The following is a 17857-nucleotide window of genomic DNA, read 5'->3' on the forward strand; positions in this document are numbered from 1 at the left end:
ATGAATAAAAACATAAAGAACTAATATGTATCTGGCATTTATTGATAAATTAATATAGGCTTGGCCCTATTCTATGTGCTTGACATGTGTTAGCTCATTTTATTCTTACAGCTCTCTGAGGAAAATACTTTTATTATCTTCATTTAATGATAAGAAAAAGGAGGCCTGGGGAGATTAGGTAACATGGCCAAGACCATACAACCAGAGTACCCAAGCCAGAAGTCCAGACATTCTTGTTCAGGAGTCTATGGTCGTTATTCTCTGTGCTTCCTACAGTTGGAATCTTCTAACTTTAACTATCCCACTTATCATTAACACCAGGCAGCTCTTTGCTTTCATAGCTCCAGCCTTGATCTTCAGTTGACAGAGCTTCTCATTCTTACTCAGCAGGTCACAGTCTAAATGTTGTCCACAAATATAAGATGTTATCAGGTCAGAGGTCAGAGAACTATGACCCATAAGTGAGATCTGACCTGCCAGCTGCTTTTGTAAATAAAGAGTTTTTAAAAATTCCATAAAATAATCACATTGGTTAGTTTATATCGTTTATAGCTCCTTTTACACTACATGGTGATTTGAACAGTTGTGATAGAGACCACAGGGTCCACAAAGCCTGAAATATTCTTTTTGGTCCTTTTTAGAAAAAGTTTGCTGACCCCTGACTTAGATGACTGAAGACCCCTTTACGCTGAATTCGTGCCATGTTATAAAAAGGGTATACATATGTTAGAGTTGTAGATGGCCCTGGACTAAAATCCAGCTCTGTTACCTAACTGTAATCCTGGGAGAATCTCTTAATATCTCTGAATCTTAATATTCTTTTTCAAAAAGAGAATGTTAAGACCTCTGTCTTAATCGATACATGCTAAGATATTGACACATAAAATATTATTAATATGTTAAAAAATTTTACCAATCTTTTGTGATTAGGTCAAAATTTAGTGGACCATATAATCAGGGGTCACAAAATAAAAGATGCCTAATAATAACAACCATTTGTAACTGTTGGAGTATGTGAAGAGAAAACAGAGGCAAAAACTTCTGCTGGTGTAAGGCAGAGGTGGGAATTGGTCAGTGAAACTCTGACCAATGGAGGTGAAAGTCCAGGTTGCGAATTTCCTTCTATAGTCTGGATTGTAAAAGAAAAATCCGGCAGGCAAAGATAGTTTCATAGGAAACAGTTTTCCAGAAAATCAATTTCTAATTGATTAAATGTCAAGATTTGAAGAAAGAACTTCTGGTTGCTTATTGAGCTAAAGGAATAATCCTATTTTCCCTACTATGACTGAATATATTTCTTTGAGAATATGAGTAAATTTAGAATCCCAAAGGCAGAGTGATTTGACCTGATTAGAAGTATTTTTTTCCATTTCTGCAAATAGTCCAAGCAACTGTCAGCAAGTTAGTTATTTTATCATTCCAACCAAAATGGTTTAATATTTTGGGGGTTGAAATTTTTAAAGTTGATTTAAATAACTGAAATGGCCAATTGTTTTCAGGTCCTTAGAGAAGTGAGCAGTCACATTCCGGTTTCTTGGGAGAATGAGGAGAACTGTGTTTTGGAAGGGAGATTTTGGGGGCAGTTAGTCTTTTCTGTGATTGTTGCTGGGAGATCTGTCATTGGTGTGATAGTAATGGAATCTGAGCTCCTCTGAGCTCCCAGGTGAGGCAGGTCATCTGGGCAGATATTCTTGTATATCTGGCTAAGTGAAGGGAGAACCAGAATAGTGGGAGAGGCTTTGTTCTGATAAACGAATAGTGGGCCTGTCCTGCACACGGGGTGTAAGATGAGCAAGGAGATGGATGCTGGGGCTTGATGAGGCAGGTACGTGGGAAGCAGCTGAAACATCTCGGATCTGCTGCACAGATTCTGGTTTTCTTCACTTGAGTTTCTTTTCTTTCCCTATTTTCACTTGTCACACACACAAAGGGCAGTGAAATGCCAACCTGACCCAATGAAAAGCCTGGAGATATGAAACTGTAAAAGAAGATAATGATTAGGAACATGTGGGGATGACTGGAGACCCTTGATAATTGTGCTTCACTTTCCTGTTTAACCTTTTAACTAGAAAAAGGCATTCATCTAACAGACATGTTCTTCTTAAAAGGAAAAAAGAAAGGAAGAAAGAAAAAGAAAGAAAGAAAGAAAGACAGAAATAAAGAAAAAGAAAAGAAAGAATAAAAAAAAGAGAGAAAGAGAGAGAAAGAAGAAGAAAGGAAGTGGGAATGAAGGAAGGAAGAAAGGAAGGAAAAAAGAGGGAAAGAAAATAAGTTTTTCTCAAATCATATAGGCACATTTTTTATATTGTATCACACCAATTTTCAGTTCCTTAAGGAAATCACAGAATCTAAAAGTGGAAATTTCCTTGGAGGTCACTTTGCCCAGATTTCTACTCATGCAGAACTCTTTTATGTAACTACCTTGGTAGGTTCATTGATTCATTCAACAATATCTCTTGAGTGTGATCACTAGGTATTGATCTGGGCACAGGACTGAACAAAAGAAATTAACATTTTTGCCTTCATGGAGATCTGCTTATATTCCAGGGCCTATGCTTGGTCATTTCCAGTTATTGAGAACTGTCAGTCTACATGCAAATAAATCAGTTCTTAAGTGTTTAACAAACTCTTTTTGGAGCAGCATTTTAAGCACTTTACAAATACATTATTAACTCATTTAATGCTCACAGTAATCCTATAAAGTAGACTCTACTGTCATCGTATCCCTTCACAGATGAACAAATTGAGACACAATCAACTTAAGGAATGCCTTAAGACTGCCACTGGTAAGCAACAGGGGTTAAATTAGAAACCCACAGTGAGGGTCTGGAGTGAGCACATGGAATGCAGGGTTCTAGTTAAGAGTCTGCTCTCTTAACCACCAGGCTACACTGCCAACATTTGTTTAGCTTATGTTTGTGATTTGGCTCTATTTCTACTGGTATTGGCTTTTTTTTTTTTTTTTTGATGGAGTCTCACTCTGTCCCCCAGGCTGGAGTGCAGTGATGCTATCTTGGCTCACTGCAAGCTCTGCCTCCCGGGTTCACGCCATTCTCCTGCCTCAGCCTCCCGAGTAGCTGGGACTATAGGGGCCCACCACCACGCCAGGCTAATTTTTTGTATTTTTAGTAGAGACGGGGTTTCACCGTGTTAGCCAGGATGGTCTCGATCTCCTGACCTCATGATCCGCCCACCTCGGCCTCCCAAAGTGCTGATATTACAGGTATGAGCCACCGTGCCTGGCGGTATTGGCATTTCTTACCCTAAAATGATCTGAAGATCTCTTGGGATCTTCTACTGCATACTCTAATGTCCTGAATACAACCAACCAAAGACAACTTCTTATTCTCTTGACTTACATGATTTATATAGGAGAAGATAGCACCTCTTTAAGAGGTGTGAACCCCACTCCCCCCAACCAACCCTCCCTGCCTAAATAAAAGGGCACTGCCTGCCACATACTAGTCAATAAATGATAGATCTTGATATTAATACATTTTTGGCTCAATGATTTGCAAAATTTCTCAGTTTAGCTTCCTTCCTCCAGTTTAAGCCTTTAGGATAAAGGGCCAATCAGGCATTATCGGCACATTTTCAAAATTTTTCCTGAAAGCAAATTTTAATAAATGAGAGAGAACTCCATGAGGCTGATGGGAGAGACCTTATCATCACCAACAATGGAAATGAGGGACGGGGAAGGATGCAGAAGCTGGGAACCCTGGAAAGTTCACTCACATGGGAACATCTTAATGGCTGCCTTCCATAGTCAGTTAACCATTTTCTCCCCACAGCATAGACAAATAAAACAGCTCTGACCAGGTAGCTGCCTTGCCTTGGGTCCAGAAAACAAACAAACAAACAAACAAACAAAAACCACCTCTTTTATGTCATTTCATCATGGAATAAGAAGTGAGAATGAGTTAGATAAAACTTTGAGCAGAGCAACAATACTTTTTATGTTTTTCTGAGTCAACTCATGGGTGAGTTTAATCTTTTGCTTGAAAGGAATTCAAAGAATGTCAGGTGCCTTCTCATTTCAAATGGAATAGTCCCCAAATACCGTCTACCATCAAATCCCAATGATTTCTGGATTATCTCTCACGGCTCCTCTTCCTGTAATGGATGAAATTGATCTAGTCCGCTTTCTTTACACCTGGTTTCATGAGCCTCAGCCAAGATGACTTCTCTTTTCTTAGCCAATCCTCCTACCTGCAAATTTGGCTAATGAAAAGCGTAATTCCTCTGGCTTCCCCACTTCTGCTTCTCTCACTCCAAATAAGAGGCTCTGCTCTACACAGAATTACCCTCCTTTTCCGTTCATGCAAAGCCTACCTTTCAATATGTCTTTTCTGGCATGACATTTCCCAGACATGCTTCTAAACATAGTTTGCAGCTGCTCCCCTGTGTGTCCCACTCCAGTCCTGCCCAGAGGGCCTTTACCCAAACTAGGAAAACAATTGATTGGGTGAATATTTCCATGCAGAGGGGTGGGAATAGCTGTTGGAAAAAACAGTCTTTTTTTTTTTTTTTTTTTTTTTTGAGATGGAATCTTGCTCTGTCGCAAGGCTGGAGTGCAGTAGCATGATCTCAGCTCGCTGCAACCTCTGACTCCTGAGTTCAAGTCATTCTCCTGCCTTAGCTTCCCGAGTAGCTGGGACTACAGGCGCCTGTCACCACGCCTGGCTAACTTTTGTTATTTTTAGTAAAGACTAGGTTTCACCATGTTGACAAGGCTGGTTTCAAACTCCTGATCTCAGATGATCTGCCCCCCTTGACCTCCCAAAGTGCTGGGGTTACAGGCATGAGCCACCACACCTGGCCAAAAACCAATCTTTTCATAATAGCCAAGATGTAGGTATATAGAAAGCAAAAACAACAGCTACTTCATGTGGGTATTTCAAAGGCTGTTTTTGTGAGTTTGTAAAAGAGGATGTCCTTTAAGAATTTTTCACACTACACAGTACTTACTTTGTTTCTAATAAATTTTTTAGGGTGTCATACGTATCTGCAAGAAAGGTTTTTAAAAATTAATCAATTTTGGGTCCCATGACACCCATTCATGAAACATTTTTTTTTCCAAGATAAAGAAAAGTTGGCAAAAATAATTCGAGATGTTTGCCAAGATCACTCAAAGAATTTGGCTTAGAATCTGAGTCCCTGGAACCAAACAAAAATATTAACAAGTCAGGTGGGTTTCCATTTCATCCTGGCTGGATATTTTTAAGTGCTTGCTGCTTGTTAGGGAAGAAATGGATCATAGGTCATTAACTTAAAAAAAAAAGAATATTTATTCTTTTGAATTTTTCCCGAATGCTTTGAATGGATTTCTGTTGCATTATTGGTTGAGTATATTCTTGTCAGGAAAATCCACTTTTAGTGGCTTCATTTACATTAGCTATCACTCCAGAGAGCCATAGTAACAGGCTGCTGAATTACCCAAGAGAAATTACTCTTGAAAGTAATCATTGTGAATGAATTTTCATCACTTGGTCTCATCATCTCACGCTGTTTTGTCTCTTTCCTTTTTGCCCCTGATAAAAGATAGGCATAAAGAGGGCTTTTGTTATGATCTCATTTTCTTTGGAAAACTTGGTCTTATTAATCATAGCAGCCAGCTTATGGAGGCAACCAAAGGGTCTCTCTCTCTCTCTCTCACATACACACACACACACTCTCTCTGTCTCTCTCTCTCTCACACACACACATACACAACACAGAGTTTTTGAAATGCATTTCAATTTGTGGGGAACATAAAGACTAATTTACTTTGATCTACAATATATCACACAAATTTGGTTTTCATGTAACTTCACTGGTACAAGAAATATGTTTAAGTACAGGGGCTTAAATACTGTACTGAATACTACCGTACTGAATTTGTTTTACGTTACCAACACATGCACAACAGTTGAAATTTAAAACTTTTGGACAAAAACCTAGAATAAATAATATGTTTTTTACTTACCTGTCCGTAATGTATATATACCTGGCTTTGTGGAAGTGACATATTGCTCACATATCAACTCAGGGTAGGAGAATATAGAAGTGCAAAATAATATCTTAAGAGGTAATTTGCTAAATCGTATTCTGTTGTTTTGAGAAAATAAATAATCAGCTTATTTATTTCAGAGTTTAGTCTCCAGATAACACTCAATTACTAAGTTTAGAAAACAGATAATAGCACAAAGGCTGCTAGCAGAATTGTCTGCGGCAAGTTTGTAAATGGAGGAATGAAAGGAGCATTTATTGAGCATCCTCAAAACAAGTCTGGGAGATGATGATTATAGTCCCCAGTTTATAGATGAGGAAACTGAGGCACATAAAGATTGATTTCCTTGCCGAGGAGTCATGCAGCTAGTAAGTAAAGGAGAAACACAAGTCTGTCAGAAGCTGAGGCCTGAGTTTTCTTCCTTGGGAAAACTCAGAAATACTAAGTTACAGAAAACAATCACAGGCTACAACGGAACTTCTCCAGCTCTACTGTGCATATGAATCCCGGGGCCTCTTGTCAGTACATAGATTCTGATTCAGTGAGTCTGCGGTGGGACCTGAGATTCTGCCTTTTTAACAAGCCCTCAGCAGATTCTGATGCTGCTGTTCCAGGGACCAAAATGAAATAGCAAGATACTTAAGATTACAATATAAAATTTTACCTTAAACCCAAATACGTCATATCCTACTCCAATTCTGTATTTTTCTGATAGTTTCCTTTCTTCTCTTCTCTGATCTTTTTGTCACTTTTCTCTATTCCTGAAGAAGTTAGAGCAAACCACAGCCAACTGCAATGAAATGTTAGGTCAAGTGTTATTTTTCCTTAGTTGGTAAAAAAAAGAAATGTGATTTGTGGAATCTGTGGAATCTGGATGCTAAAAGAGAATTTAGTCTCACCCTCCTTTATTTCCTTCCTCTGATATTTCTGTTTCTCAGACCTCCCTCTTTTTTTTTCTCCTTCCCCCAACCTTTTAATTTTTTTGTCACACTGGTAATAATCTCTGGCCCTTTCACAAAAATATTTAAAACTCTGCATTATCACTTAACCCCAATATTTTCTCTCCTTTTATTAAATTGAGTCCTATGGCTCATTTTAATTCCTTTAGCTTTTTAGTTAGATGTATGATGCTATAATTCAGGCATAGTCAAAGCTGGAGACAGCAGCATAATGCTATCATACCTGAGTTAGACTGCCTGAGTTAATAGCCTAGGGTGACTAGCAGTCTTAACTTGGGTTAGGTATTTAAACTTTAGGAGCTCAGTTTCTCCTTCTGTAAAGTAGGATAATAATGGTATACATATTTGGGTTATTTGTGAAAAATAAATTTGACGAAAGTTAATTCACATAAAGGACTTAGTGCAGTGCTTTGAATGGTGTCAGCTATATCATAATTAAAGATTATTATTTCCCCAGGGGCTATAGGGTTATTTATCTGGACAACTGAGGACGGTGGCATGTAGCCCAGCAGTTTCCTTACATGCCGTGACCCAACACGCCGAGCCAGCTCTGTCTTAGGCGTTCCCTGGAAGCAGTGGCTTATTGGTATGTTCAACACCCAGGCCAGATCGTGTGTTAACCCCTTCCTCCTCTATTCCATACATTTATTTTTCAGTAATAACCTTGTAATAATCAGTAACAATTATGTTTTTCCTGATTTACTCTTCCGTTTTAAAACAAATACCAGTTTTAAAAAGAAGAAAGCTGTAATTTCAATGATGTTACTTAGTCTTGTAAAAATATTTCACATACTTAAAATTTGTGTCTAAAAAGCCAAAAATATTCCAACATGACATTCACACTCTGTTTTACTGTTCAGAATTTGAAGCACTAGTAAAAACTCTAAGTGCTTCAACAGAATGACAGAAGCAAGCAATTTTGGTTCAGTTATTTTGTCTATACAATCACTGTGTTATCATTCTTGATTTTGAATTTGTGATTTGAAGAAGAAACATGTGGTACCCCAGAGACTAGGGCCATGAACTACCCTAAGTATTTACCTGAGTCCTTACGAGTCAGGGACTGTATACCTGGATGTTTCCCATAATAATTTTCATGTCAGTTTCAATGTTTGTTAAGGAACAGATCATAAAAATGTGCAAACTTTAAACTATTTATATATTTGAAAGCTCAGTGGTGACCACAACAATTATTTAGAATGCAAACCAAGAAAAGGTTTTTTTCAGGGCAGAGTATTTGACCACTAGCATGATTTAGAATTATGATGCATGGCAATAATGATACCAAACTACATTTCAGTTGACTCTATTATTTTTTCAGATTCTCTACAGACAGTGCAGCCTAATATCTCTCAGACTAGCACTTCCCACGGCCCTGCACTTGGGGCCCCACTGCCTGGTAGAAATGAAAGTCAGTGTTTGAAAGTATTTAAAGAATCCTGCTAATCCCTATTTTATCCATAAACATCATCTGTCATAAAGAAACTTTTAGCAGAAACATTTTTCACAACTTCTGAGAGATCTTGTGGGGGGTTTTGCCATAAAGTGCTCTTGTTGAGCTCTTGATACCTATAAGCTGATATCCTGGGTTTGTCCCAAATGATGCCTCCCACCCATTCTTTAGCAGGACACTATCCCAGTTCAGATGCCTATACCCCATCTCCACATATGTTTCACCAAAACCATAAATTTTGAAACAGAGTCAATATAAATGTATAACATATTGTTTTAGGGCTCTTCTGACAAAAAGAACCAATAGGATGTGTGTGTGTGTGTGTGTGTGTGTGCGCGCGTATACAACTATGCACTACACAAAGGCATTTCAGTCTACAAAGGATTGCATATATGATGGTGATCCCATAAGATTATACCATATTTTTACTGTACCTTTTCTACATTTAGATATGGTTAGATATATACATACTTATCATTATGTTACAGACTACACTATGTAGCCTAGGTGTGTAGTAGTCTATGCTGTCTAGGTTTGTGTAATTACACTCTATGATGTTTGCACAATGATGAAATCACTCAACAATGCATTTCTCAGAAATGTATCTCCATTGTTAAGCAATGCATGACTGGATATGTAAATTAAATGGAAATTGGCTCACACAATTATGGAGGCCAAGGAGTCCCATGATCTGCCATCTGCAAGCTGGAGAACCAGGAAAGCTGGCAGTGTAATTCAGTCCAAGTCCAAAGAACTGAGAACCAGGGAAGCCAAACGGATAAATCCTGGTTTAAGTCTGAAGGCCCACTAACCAGGAGCACTAATATCCAAGGGCAGGAGAAGATGATATGCTAGACCAAGAAGAGAAGAAGCAAATTTTCCTTTCCTCTACCTTTTTGTTTTATTCAGGCCTTCGACAGATTGGATGATGCCTGCCCTTATTGGTGAGAGCCATCTGCTTTACTAAGTTCACCAATTCAAATGCTAATCTCTTCCCAAAACACTCTTATAGACACACCCAGAATAATGTTTTACCAGGTACCTGGTCATCCTTTAACCTAGCCAGGTTGATACATAAATTTAATTATCACACATATAGTCTTACCAATTAGTGACCTTTTCATTCTTTATGGTATTAACAGTGAAGATTTGGAGATGGTCTACTTGGTTTTATAGGTTTTGATCAGCACTCAGAAGCTCAGTTTGATCACCCTAGTGTGGCCTGAGCTGAAAGTGCTGAGACAGTGAGTTCTTTGGGTCTTATTTCTAGAAACCAGGAAATGAGAGAGATAGTGGCTTAATTTCCCGTTTGTTTCCCTCTTGTTCTCTTCTCAGTGGCCTTGCTAACAAGTTTACCTCCAAACTATGAGATTTCAGAAGGAAAACCAAGAGCCATCTCTGCATATGTGAGAGTGGACAAAGGAAATGTGCCAAGGAGAAGAAAAAAGACACGCTTGGGCAATGATTATGGGAAGAAGGAAGCACAGGAGAAAATGTAAGAAATGTACAGGCGAGAGAGAGATCAGAAGAAAGACGGGAAATGTGGGAAAGCAGCAGGAATCATAACAACAATAATGCCAATTTGGAAACAAGAACCAGTGCATAAAGCATACCAAGAAGGCCAACGAAGTGCCAAGGATGGAAAGCCACCCTATCAGAAGAAAGTCAAGCCATAGCAGATGTTTTATGAGACAGCTTAACACGATGACCGACCAAGACAGCAGGACAAGTGAGGCATGGAGAAATGACCCAGACCTGGACCTTTCCGGCCTCTGAATTTGGTTCACACCTCTTGTCAGAGGGAGTAGTGACCAAAGGAAACTCTCTTTGTTTTAATTATAGAAACAGGAATATACCTGATTTTGTATTTAACTGTGTATATTTAAGATCTGAATATTTCTATACCCCAAAGCATAATGTATTAGGGCCAATCATTTGAAATTGCCAATATACACTCATTTTACCTATAAGAACTATAATTTTGCATGGTTCAAACTAATAGATATGAAGATATTCTCAAGCAAACTTTTTTTTTTCTTTTGTCTTGAAACCCATATGGAAGATCCAAAGAGAACTTTGGCCTGGGCTAAGCTTCCTACATTCTCCTGGAGTTTGTGGTTTATGAATGTGGTGCCATCTGGGGAACTGACAACCCCTGAGGGTTCACTCTGCTCATCTTCCAGGTGAGAGAAGAAGAAGGGGAGAAGGAAAGAGAAGTTCTAGAATTTCACAGGCTGAGGGAGATGGTAGGAACTTCTGTCTATGTTGGTTTCTGTTTATTGGTTTGCTTTTTATTTTGAACTCATTTGACTTAAGGTTCCAGATTTGTTTTTCTCTTTGTAAACTAGACTTTGACATTATTAGCAGTCCCATCTGTTTGCTTTCCTTAAATAAAATGTAAATTGGTTTTTGTTTTAAATTTCAGGTGCTTTTGACTCTGCTATTCATTTCCTAAGGTAGTTTGGGCATGCTAGTGCTGGGAAGAACAGAGAAATCTTGCTTTACAGCATCCTTTTGTTCAAATGAATGTACATGTCTAGTATTTGAAAAATATGAGTTTTAATAGGTTTGATTTTCCTGTCTATAATCTATGTTTTCCTCCTTTATTCCGTCATTCTTTCCTATCCCATGGGCCCACATTTATGCTCTGATCAAGTTTCTTTTTATATCTTTCCCCCTCACAACACACACAGGAAATCTAATACAAGCCACTATCTGTTTCTTTCTCAAAGGAAAAGAAAAGGATTCCTATGGGATCATACTGATTCCTGTGGGCCCCTTGCATAAAAGATTGTAGTGCATTAGATAATGACCCTCCATTGGCCAATCAATCATTATTGAGTGACTAGTTTGTGTGGAATACTGTTCATATAATATCTTGAGTAATGATGGGAACAGATTTCATGAGAGACATTGAAATACTCACGGACATAGACTATCTTGGCAATTATGCTCTTGAGGTTCTTTTATAATGGACACATATTTGGAACAGAAAAAAGCTGGAAACTTTCACAAAGGTTTGATCCAATGGCTCTTTAAACATGAATCTAACCATTGTGAAGTTTGGCATCTACTTTGTACCCCCAGCAGTGCCAACCCGTGTAAGGTATGCAGGTAACAGACAGATGATTGTACTGGGAGTGGTGAAAGTCCCGCCTTAACAAATGTTCTCTGTTTTCTCTGCCTCTGTCATACTGTAAAAATGTTTTCTTCTCTGTGATTATTTTAAAGATACCTTTATTCCAGGTAGTATTTTATCCCCTGGGAGATAGATCTTCTTATCTAACCACACATTAGAAAGAGCAGCTGATCTTCAGCCTGGGTGACACAGCAAGACCTCATCTCTCTCTCTCTCTATATATATATATATGTGTGTGTGTGTGTGTGTTTGTGTGTATATGTATATATATATAAAAGATTAGGAAGGCATGGTGGTGTGCACCTGTAGTCCCAGCTACTCAGGAGGCTGAGGCGAGAGGATCGCTTGGGTCCAGGAGTTCGAGGCTGCATCAAGCTATGACTGTGCCACTGCACTCCAGTCTGGGTGACAGAGACAGATCCTGTCTCTAAAAAAAAAAAAGGAGGAGAAGGAAGAGCAGGCGATCCTATCTTCACATGGCAGGAAACAAGGTCATGAGCAGTGTTCACACAGGACTGTTTTATTTTGACATAATGGAAGTGGCATGGGAAAATGTGAAAAGAAAGGTCACCCTGAATAGCTCTAGGGAAGAAAAAGGATGTTGGGCATTTCAACAAACAGCATTACAGAAAAGAAGAAGCAGACGCCAAAGAGGGGAACTGAAGAAACGTCAGTGATAAATTCACCGTTGCTGCAAATTAGTATTTGCCCAACCTGACTAGGGAAGTTCCAGTGAGCAGTGGAAGAACTTGGCGTGGAGCCTGGGAAAGTTTCACCAGCCATCTAGATGGGCAGATGTAGAGTGACCAGTTTATCCAGGTTTGCATGGAACACTAATTCAGTTTTTATTTATTTTTACATTTATTATCTTTTTTATTTATTTGTTAACTGAGGGAATAAAGGAAGAAAACATAGATTATAGAGAGGAAAATCAAACCTATTAAAACTTATAATTTTCGAATACTAAAAATGTACATCATCTCATACATTATCATTTTTTTCGTGTGTTGGAAATATTCAATATCCTCCTTCTAGCTATTTGAGACTAATTAATGTATCATTATTAACTATAGTCATCCTATAGTGCTACGGGATGCTGGAATTAATTTCCTCCATCTAATTGTAATTTTGTTTATGTATCTGTTAACAAATCTTTCCCTCTCCCTTCCTTCTCCCTGCCTTTTCTAGTCTCCGGTATCGTCTGTTCTACTTTTTACTTCTATGAGATCAACTTTTTCTAGCTTCCGCACATGAATGAGAATATGTGGGGTTTAACTTGCTGTTCCTGGCTAATTTCACTTAATATTAATGTCCTCCAGTCCCATCTGTGTTGTCGTGAATCACAGGATTTTATTCTTTTTTTAAGGAAGGCCTATTTTTAATGTTTTTTTAGAGACCGAGTCTTACGTTGCCCAGGCTGGTCTCAAACTTCCGGCCTCAAGAGATCCTCCCACCTCAGCCTCCCATGGAGCTGGGATGACAGGCACACACCACTGCTTTGGCTAATTCTTTTTTATAGCTGATAAGTATTTCATGGTGTACATATGCCACATTTTCTTTGTCCATTCATCTGATCACCTAGGTTGAGTCTGTATCTTGACTATTGAGAATAGTGCTGCAATAAACATGGGATTACAGATTCTCTTTTATTACTGGTTTCTTTTCCTTTGGGTAAATTCCCAGTGGTTGGGTTGCTGAATCATATGGTAGTTCTACTTGTTTTCCATATGGCTATATTATTTTCTGGTGTTGACACCAAATATTCCACATTTCAGAAATATCCTCAGTCCTAGGCTCACTGGGGTGGTTCATCACTCCAGCTCATACCCCCCAGATACTGAGAATACCATCATCTTATTCTAACCTGCATAAGGTTATCATTACTATGGGTTAGGTCGTATAGTGTGTACATTAAGGTTCTTTGGAGAAACAGAACCAAAAGGAAAGCTATAGATATATAAGCACATATTTTTTATGGGAATTGACTTATATGATTACGAAGGCAGAAGGTTTCATGATTTGCTGTCCCTATGCTGGAGAACTAGGGAAGCTGGTGGTGTATTTTAGCCTGAGTCTTAAGGCCCGAGAACCAAGGAAGCTGATGGTGCAACTTAACAATAAAGACCTGAAACCAGAGGTGGCCACCGGTGTCAATCCTAGAGACCAAAGGCCCAAGAATCCAAATCTCTCATGTCTGATGGCAGGAAAGGATGGATGTCCCAGCTTAAGAAGAGAAAAGGAATTCACTCTTCTGCCTTTTTTGTTCTATCCAGGCACTCAACAGATTAAACAATGTGCACCCACATTGGTGAGGACCATCTGCTTTACCCAGTCTACTGACTCAAGTGTTGATCTCTTCCAAAACCACCCTCACAGATGCACCCAGAAATAGTGCTTTCCAAGCTATCTGGGTGTCCCATAGATCGGTTGGGTCGACACATAAAGTTAGCCATCACAGTGTGGTTCAAATTCCTATCTTTTATTTCTTCCTGCATTTCCCTGAGTGTCTGGACCATCCTCATAAGAGGTTATACTGTCTTTTGTCTTTTAGTAGCTTCAGCCTTTCCTCCCTGACCCTCCCATCTCCTCGTCATTGTTTTCATTTTTAATTTTAGAAACTGATTCATTCTAGGAACATCACTTCCTAAAGTTGTTGTTTGGTGCTATGTGAGAAGATTCTCTGAGGGCTGTAATAGGGGTTGTGAAGCTGAGAGATTTCAGACGTGTCATTCTCACCAGAATTCAACAGTGGCTATCTATTTCCACATGGAGATAAGTGCAAAGTGTGGTAGTGACTTCAGGAATGTCGGGCCGTTGGTCCTATGAGATAAGCACTTACTGATTTTTTCACGGGAGGCCTGGCATATTCCAAAAGGCACCACACATATAAAATGCATGCACGCCCTGGTCCTGACCAGCCTTTGTTTAGTCTATAATTTATGAAAATATATTAAACCATGGTTATGTTATACATCCTGTATAATGGTGATGATCCGTGGCAATACCACAAAATCATTTATGAAATTCATAATGATTTATGTAATCCATAAATTATGCTATAAAATCCATAAATATTTGAGAGTATTGTCAAAAAGTTTTAGAACCAGATAAAATAATTCACTAAGAAAGCCATCTAAGTGAGGCTGGATTCAGTGACTCACACCTGTAACACCCAGCACTCTGGGAGGCCAAGGTGAGAGGATCACTTGAGGCCAGGGGCCAGGGGTTTGATGCTAGTCTGGGTAACATAGCAAAACTCTGTCTCAAAAAAGAAAGAAGAAAAGAAAAATCTCATCTAGGTAAAATCAAGCACATTGTATTGACTGAAGATATTTGTATCAAAGTTTCATCCCATGATAATTCTTCGTTGCAGAATCATCAAGTACTAATGTCCTTAGCAAGGAAAACAATGAGAATGTGCATAAATTAGGATATTTTTCATAAGTCAACTTTTCATTAACCTTATTAACAGTGGAGAGAAGATGCATTGTTTTGTTTTGTTATAAGCTGAATCATAGTTAAAACAAAAGTTTTCAAAATGTGGTACAAAACACATTTAGTTAAAAATGCATCCAGTGTTTAGAAACACATTTACTACTGAAAGTAATCAAAACATAAAAAAATTAATATGAAGATATTAGATTAGAAACATCTAATGCCAGAAGGTTCTGATGTATCAAAATATTATTGGGATTTCTTAGCAGATCACTGTTTTATTCAAACATTGGAATAGTAAGAATCTTAATAACGAAAAGTTTCTGCTCTCTGTACCAAGTTTTTGAGACAACAGCTCATTTAAATCATCCAGCAATCATATGAGGTAGATACTACTATAATTCCCTCACATTCACATCTAGAAATGTAGGTGGTACATATAAGGGTATATATTATGTGACTGGCATACAAAAACGCATCTAATAATTAACTAATGATAACATTTTATGATTAATGGTATTATTACTCTCTCGGTGACTTTCCAAAATGAGACAGAACCCTGCTCTCATTTTTAGCCAGATACTCTAATTTTCTGCTTTATTTTGTATTCTGTAATATATGAATTTCGGAATGCTGGAGGAAATTTATCTTAATAAAGCTCATTAGAAACCTGAATGTGTTGAGAAATCAATTTAAATCTTCCTGTGCTAATACAGATACCTCGAAATTTTTAGGGACCCCAAGGAAACAAAATAATCTGTTCATGATCTTTACACACTTTTTATCGAGTGACCACCATCAGAAGCCAACAGAGACTGGGGAAAAGTCCATTTCTATTCATGCTCTCCTGTTAGAAATGTCTTTGCTGGTAAAGTTCATGAAAAAGTAGATGCTGAGTTGCCTGAATCTCTCTGTAAGTACATCATCTAGGAGGTTTACATAAAGCCGAGATACACAGCTCTAAGGAGAGCTTAAGAGTAGACGTAGTGGAGAAACTGGTTAAGGTCAGAGAGTGTTGGCAGAGAAAATGTTTCCTCTTGTGGCTTGGAAAAGTAGAGCAAGTATTTTGAAACCAGAATTGTGACAAATATTTCATAGCATGGAATAGGTTTCTCTTTAGGAAAAAGAGCTGATGTAAATGTTTACCGGCTATTTTTTTTTCCAAACATGTATTTACTGTCATGAAAGCTTGAATTTCCAAATTTGAATTTCTGCACATACCAATGAGGGCTAAAGTGGATCTTATTCATCATGGCCTGTTAGAAACTGCCGCCTCTAGTTATATTACCTTCCCTAGGACAAAATCCACTGCTCACCTGCCTCTCTTCTTCCTTGTTCTTTCTGGCAACCTGTTTTTCCTCATTTCTTTTCTTCCTTCTCTCCTTTTTTTCATCTCTTTGAACCTCATCCTTTCTCCAGTAACACGCCAATTCCCCCATCTCATGTTCCCAGACCATTCCAGCCCACAGAAATTTCTCCTTTTCCTGACTCCTCTTAATACCTAATGTCTTTGCCAAAGACTTTAGCTCATGGATTTTCTAGCTCATAATGTTGCTGAATTGTATTTTGTGTATAAGTCCAGTTCCCTCAACTAGATCCTAAAAGTCTGAGACCCAGGAAGAGAGCATATGTCACTTTTACATTTCCAACAGGACATAATATTCCAACAGTGTTCAATCAATACATGCTATTTTGAATTATATTCATTTCCCCCTCCCCAGTTTTCCCAGGCAAGTGTATTTCTTTCATTGTTTTTGCCCAGCCATGCCAATTTTTATCCGTAATATCTGTGACAGGCTAAGGGAAAAAAGAGATAGCCATCACAAACAGGTCATTCATTTGTGGAAGGCAAAGTGTTAAGAAATATTATTAACTCTACTAAAGAATAAGACATTAAGTAATAAACCAAATTTAGTCTGAAAATTTATTCAATGTTGACACAAGAAAAGTGAGGACAATTATATTTCAACAAATGTTGACAAATTGGATGGTAATAGAAATTAGTTAGCAGATCCCATATACTAACTAGAGAAGCTAGTTGACAGTCAATATAAATTTCAACCCTAAAAAGTAGCCACTTGAGGCTCATGCCTATAATCCCAGCAATTTGGGAGGCTAACGTCAGGGGAACACCCAGGAGTTCGAGACCAGCCCGGGCAACCTGGCAAAATCCTGTCTCTACAAAATACGAAAAATTAGCCTGGCATGATGGTACACACCTATAGTCCCAGCTACTTGGGAGGCTGAGATGGGAGAATTGCTTGAGCCCAGGGAGGTTGAGGCTGTAGTGAGCTGTGATGGTGCCACTACACTCTAGCCTGGGCAACAGAGTAAGACCCTGTTTCAAAAAAAAAAAAAAAGAAAAAAGAAAAAAGAAAAGAGAAAGAAAACAGTGAAACAATGGAGCCACTTGAAATATGGCTATGTCAAAAAAAGTCAATTTATTAAAAATACCTTCCTTAATTAAGTTATTGCTCATGTTTGAAATAAAGAATTCATAAATGATTGTTAGACATTGTGTGCTGACATTAGACATGTTGTTGAGTATGATCTGTAGGATTTCTACATTTATTGTCAAATAATACTTTTTAATAACAATAAAACTTTACCATAGGAGAGTAAGGTCCCACAGAGAGTGATAAACACCAAAGGACAAATAATCAGCAGGCTTTAGGGGATCCCACTGAGTGAGTGCAAGATCTTAGTAGAAAAGAGGTATTTGATAAATAGTTGAAACATGAAGGCATGCTTGTTCAGACATTAATTCCCCAGTGTCATGAAAAGAGCATAAGCCAAGAAGTAGAAGATCTGTAATTCAAATTCATTTCTCCATTTTCTGGCTGTAAGAACTTGGACAAGATACCTAATGCATTTGAATATTC

General features: G+C 38.2%; 1 protein-coding gene and 1 long non-coding RNA gene across 2 annotated transcripts; one reads left to right on the forward strand and one right to left on the reverse strand.

The window, feature by feature from the left end:
* Positions 1-17: 17 nt before the first annotated feature.
* Positions 18-9384, reverse strand: LOC105548935. The gene is made up of 3 exons (XR_001007479.1): positions 9063-9384; positions 4969-5531; positions 18-1978 (listed from the first exon to the last, which is right to left on the reverse strand). It is a non-coding gene; the product is annotated as an uncharacterized LOC105548935 (long non-coding RNA).
* On the forward strand, positions 2735-9900 carry CLLU1OS (chronic lymphocytic leukemia up-regulated 1 opposite strand). The gene is made up of 3 exons (XM_011993182.1): positions 2735-2786; positions 8270-8359; positions 9737-9900. The coding sequence occupies exons 1-3, from the start codon at positions 2735-2737 to the stop codon at positions 9898-9900; spliced, it is 306 nt and encodes a 101-aa protein (XP_011848572.1).
* Positions 9901-17857: the final 7957 nt, after the last annotated feature.

This window comes from Mandrillus leucophaeus, unplaced genomic scaffold (assembly GCF_000951045.1).
Source record: "Mandrillus leucophaeus isolate KB7577 unplaced genomic scaffold, Mleu.le_1.0 Scaffold427, whole genome shotgun sequence".
Classification (NCBI taxonomy): domain Eukaryota; kingdom Metazoa; phylum Chordata; class Mammalia; order Primates; family Cercopithecidae; genus Mandrillus; species Mandrillus leucophaeus.

Coding starts and splice junctions, on each gene's coding strand:
- CLLU1OS (XM_011993182.1), top strand. CDS start 2,735: ATGAACAAATTGAGACACAATCAACTTAAGGAATGCCTTAAGACTGCC. Junction 2,787..8,269: donor ATGCCTTAAGACTGCCACTG/GTAAGCAACAGG, acceptor TTATTTTTTCAG/ATTCTCTACAGACAGTGCAG. Junction 8,360..9,736: donor ACTGCCTGGTAGAAATGAAA/GTCAGTGTTTGA, acceptor TTCTCTTCTCAG/TGGCCTTGCTAACAAGTTTA.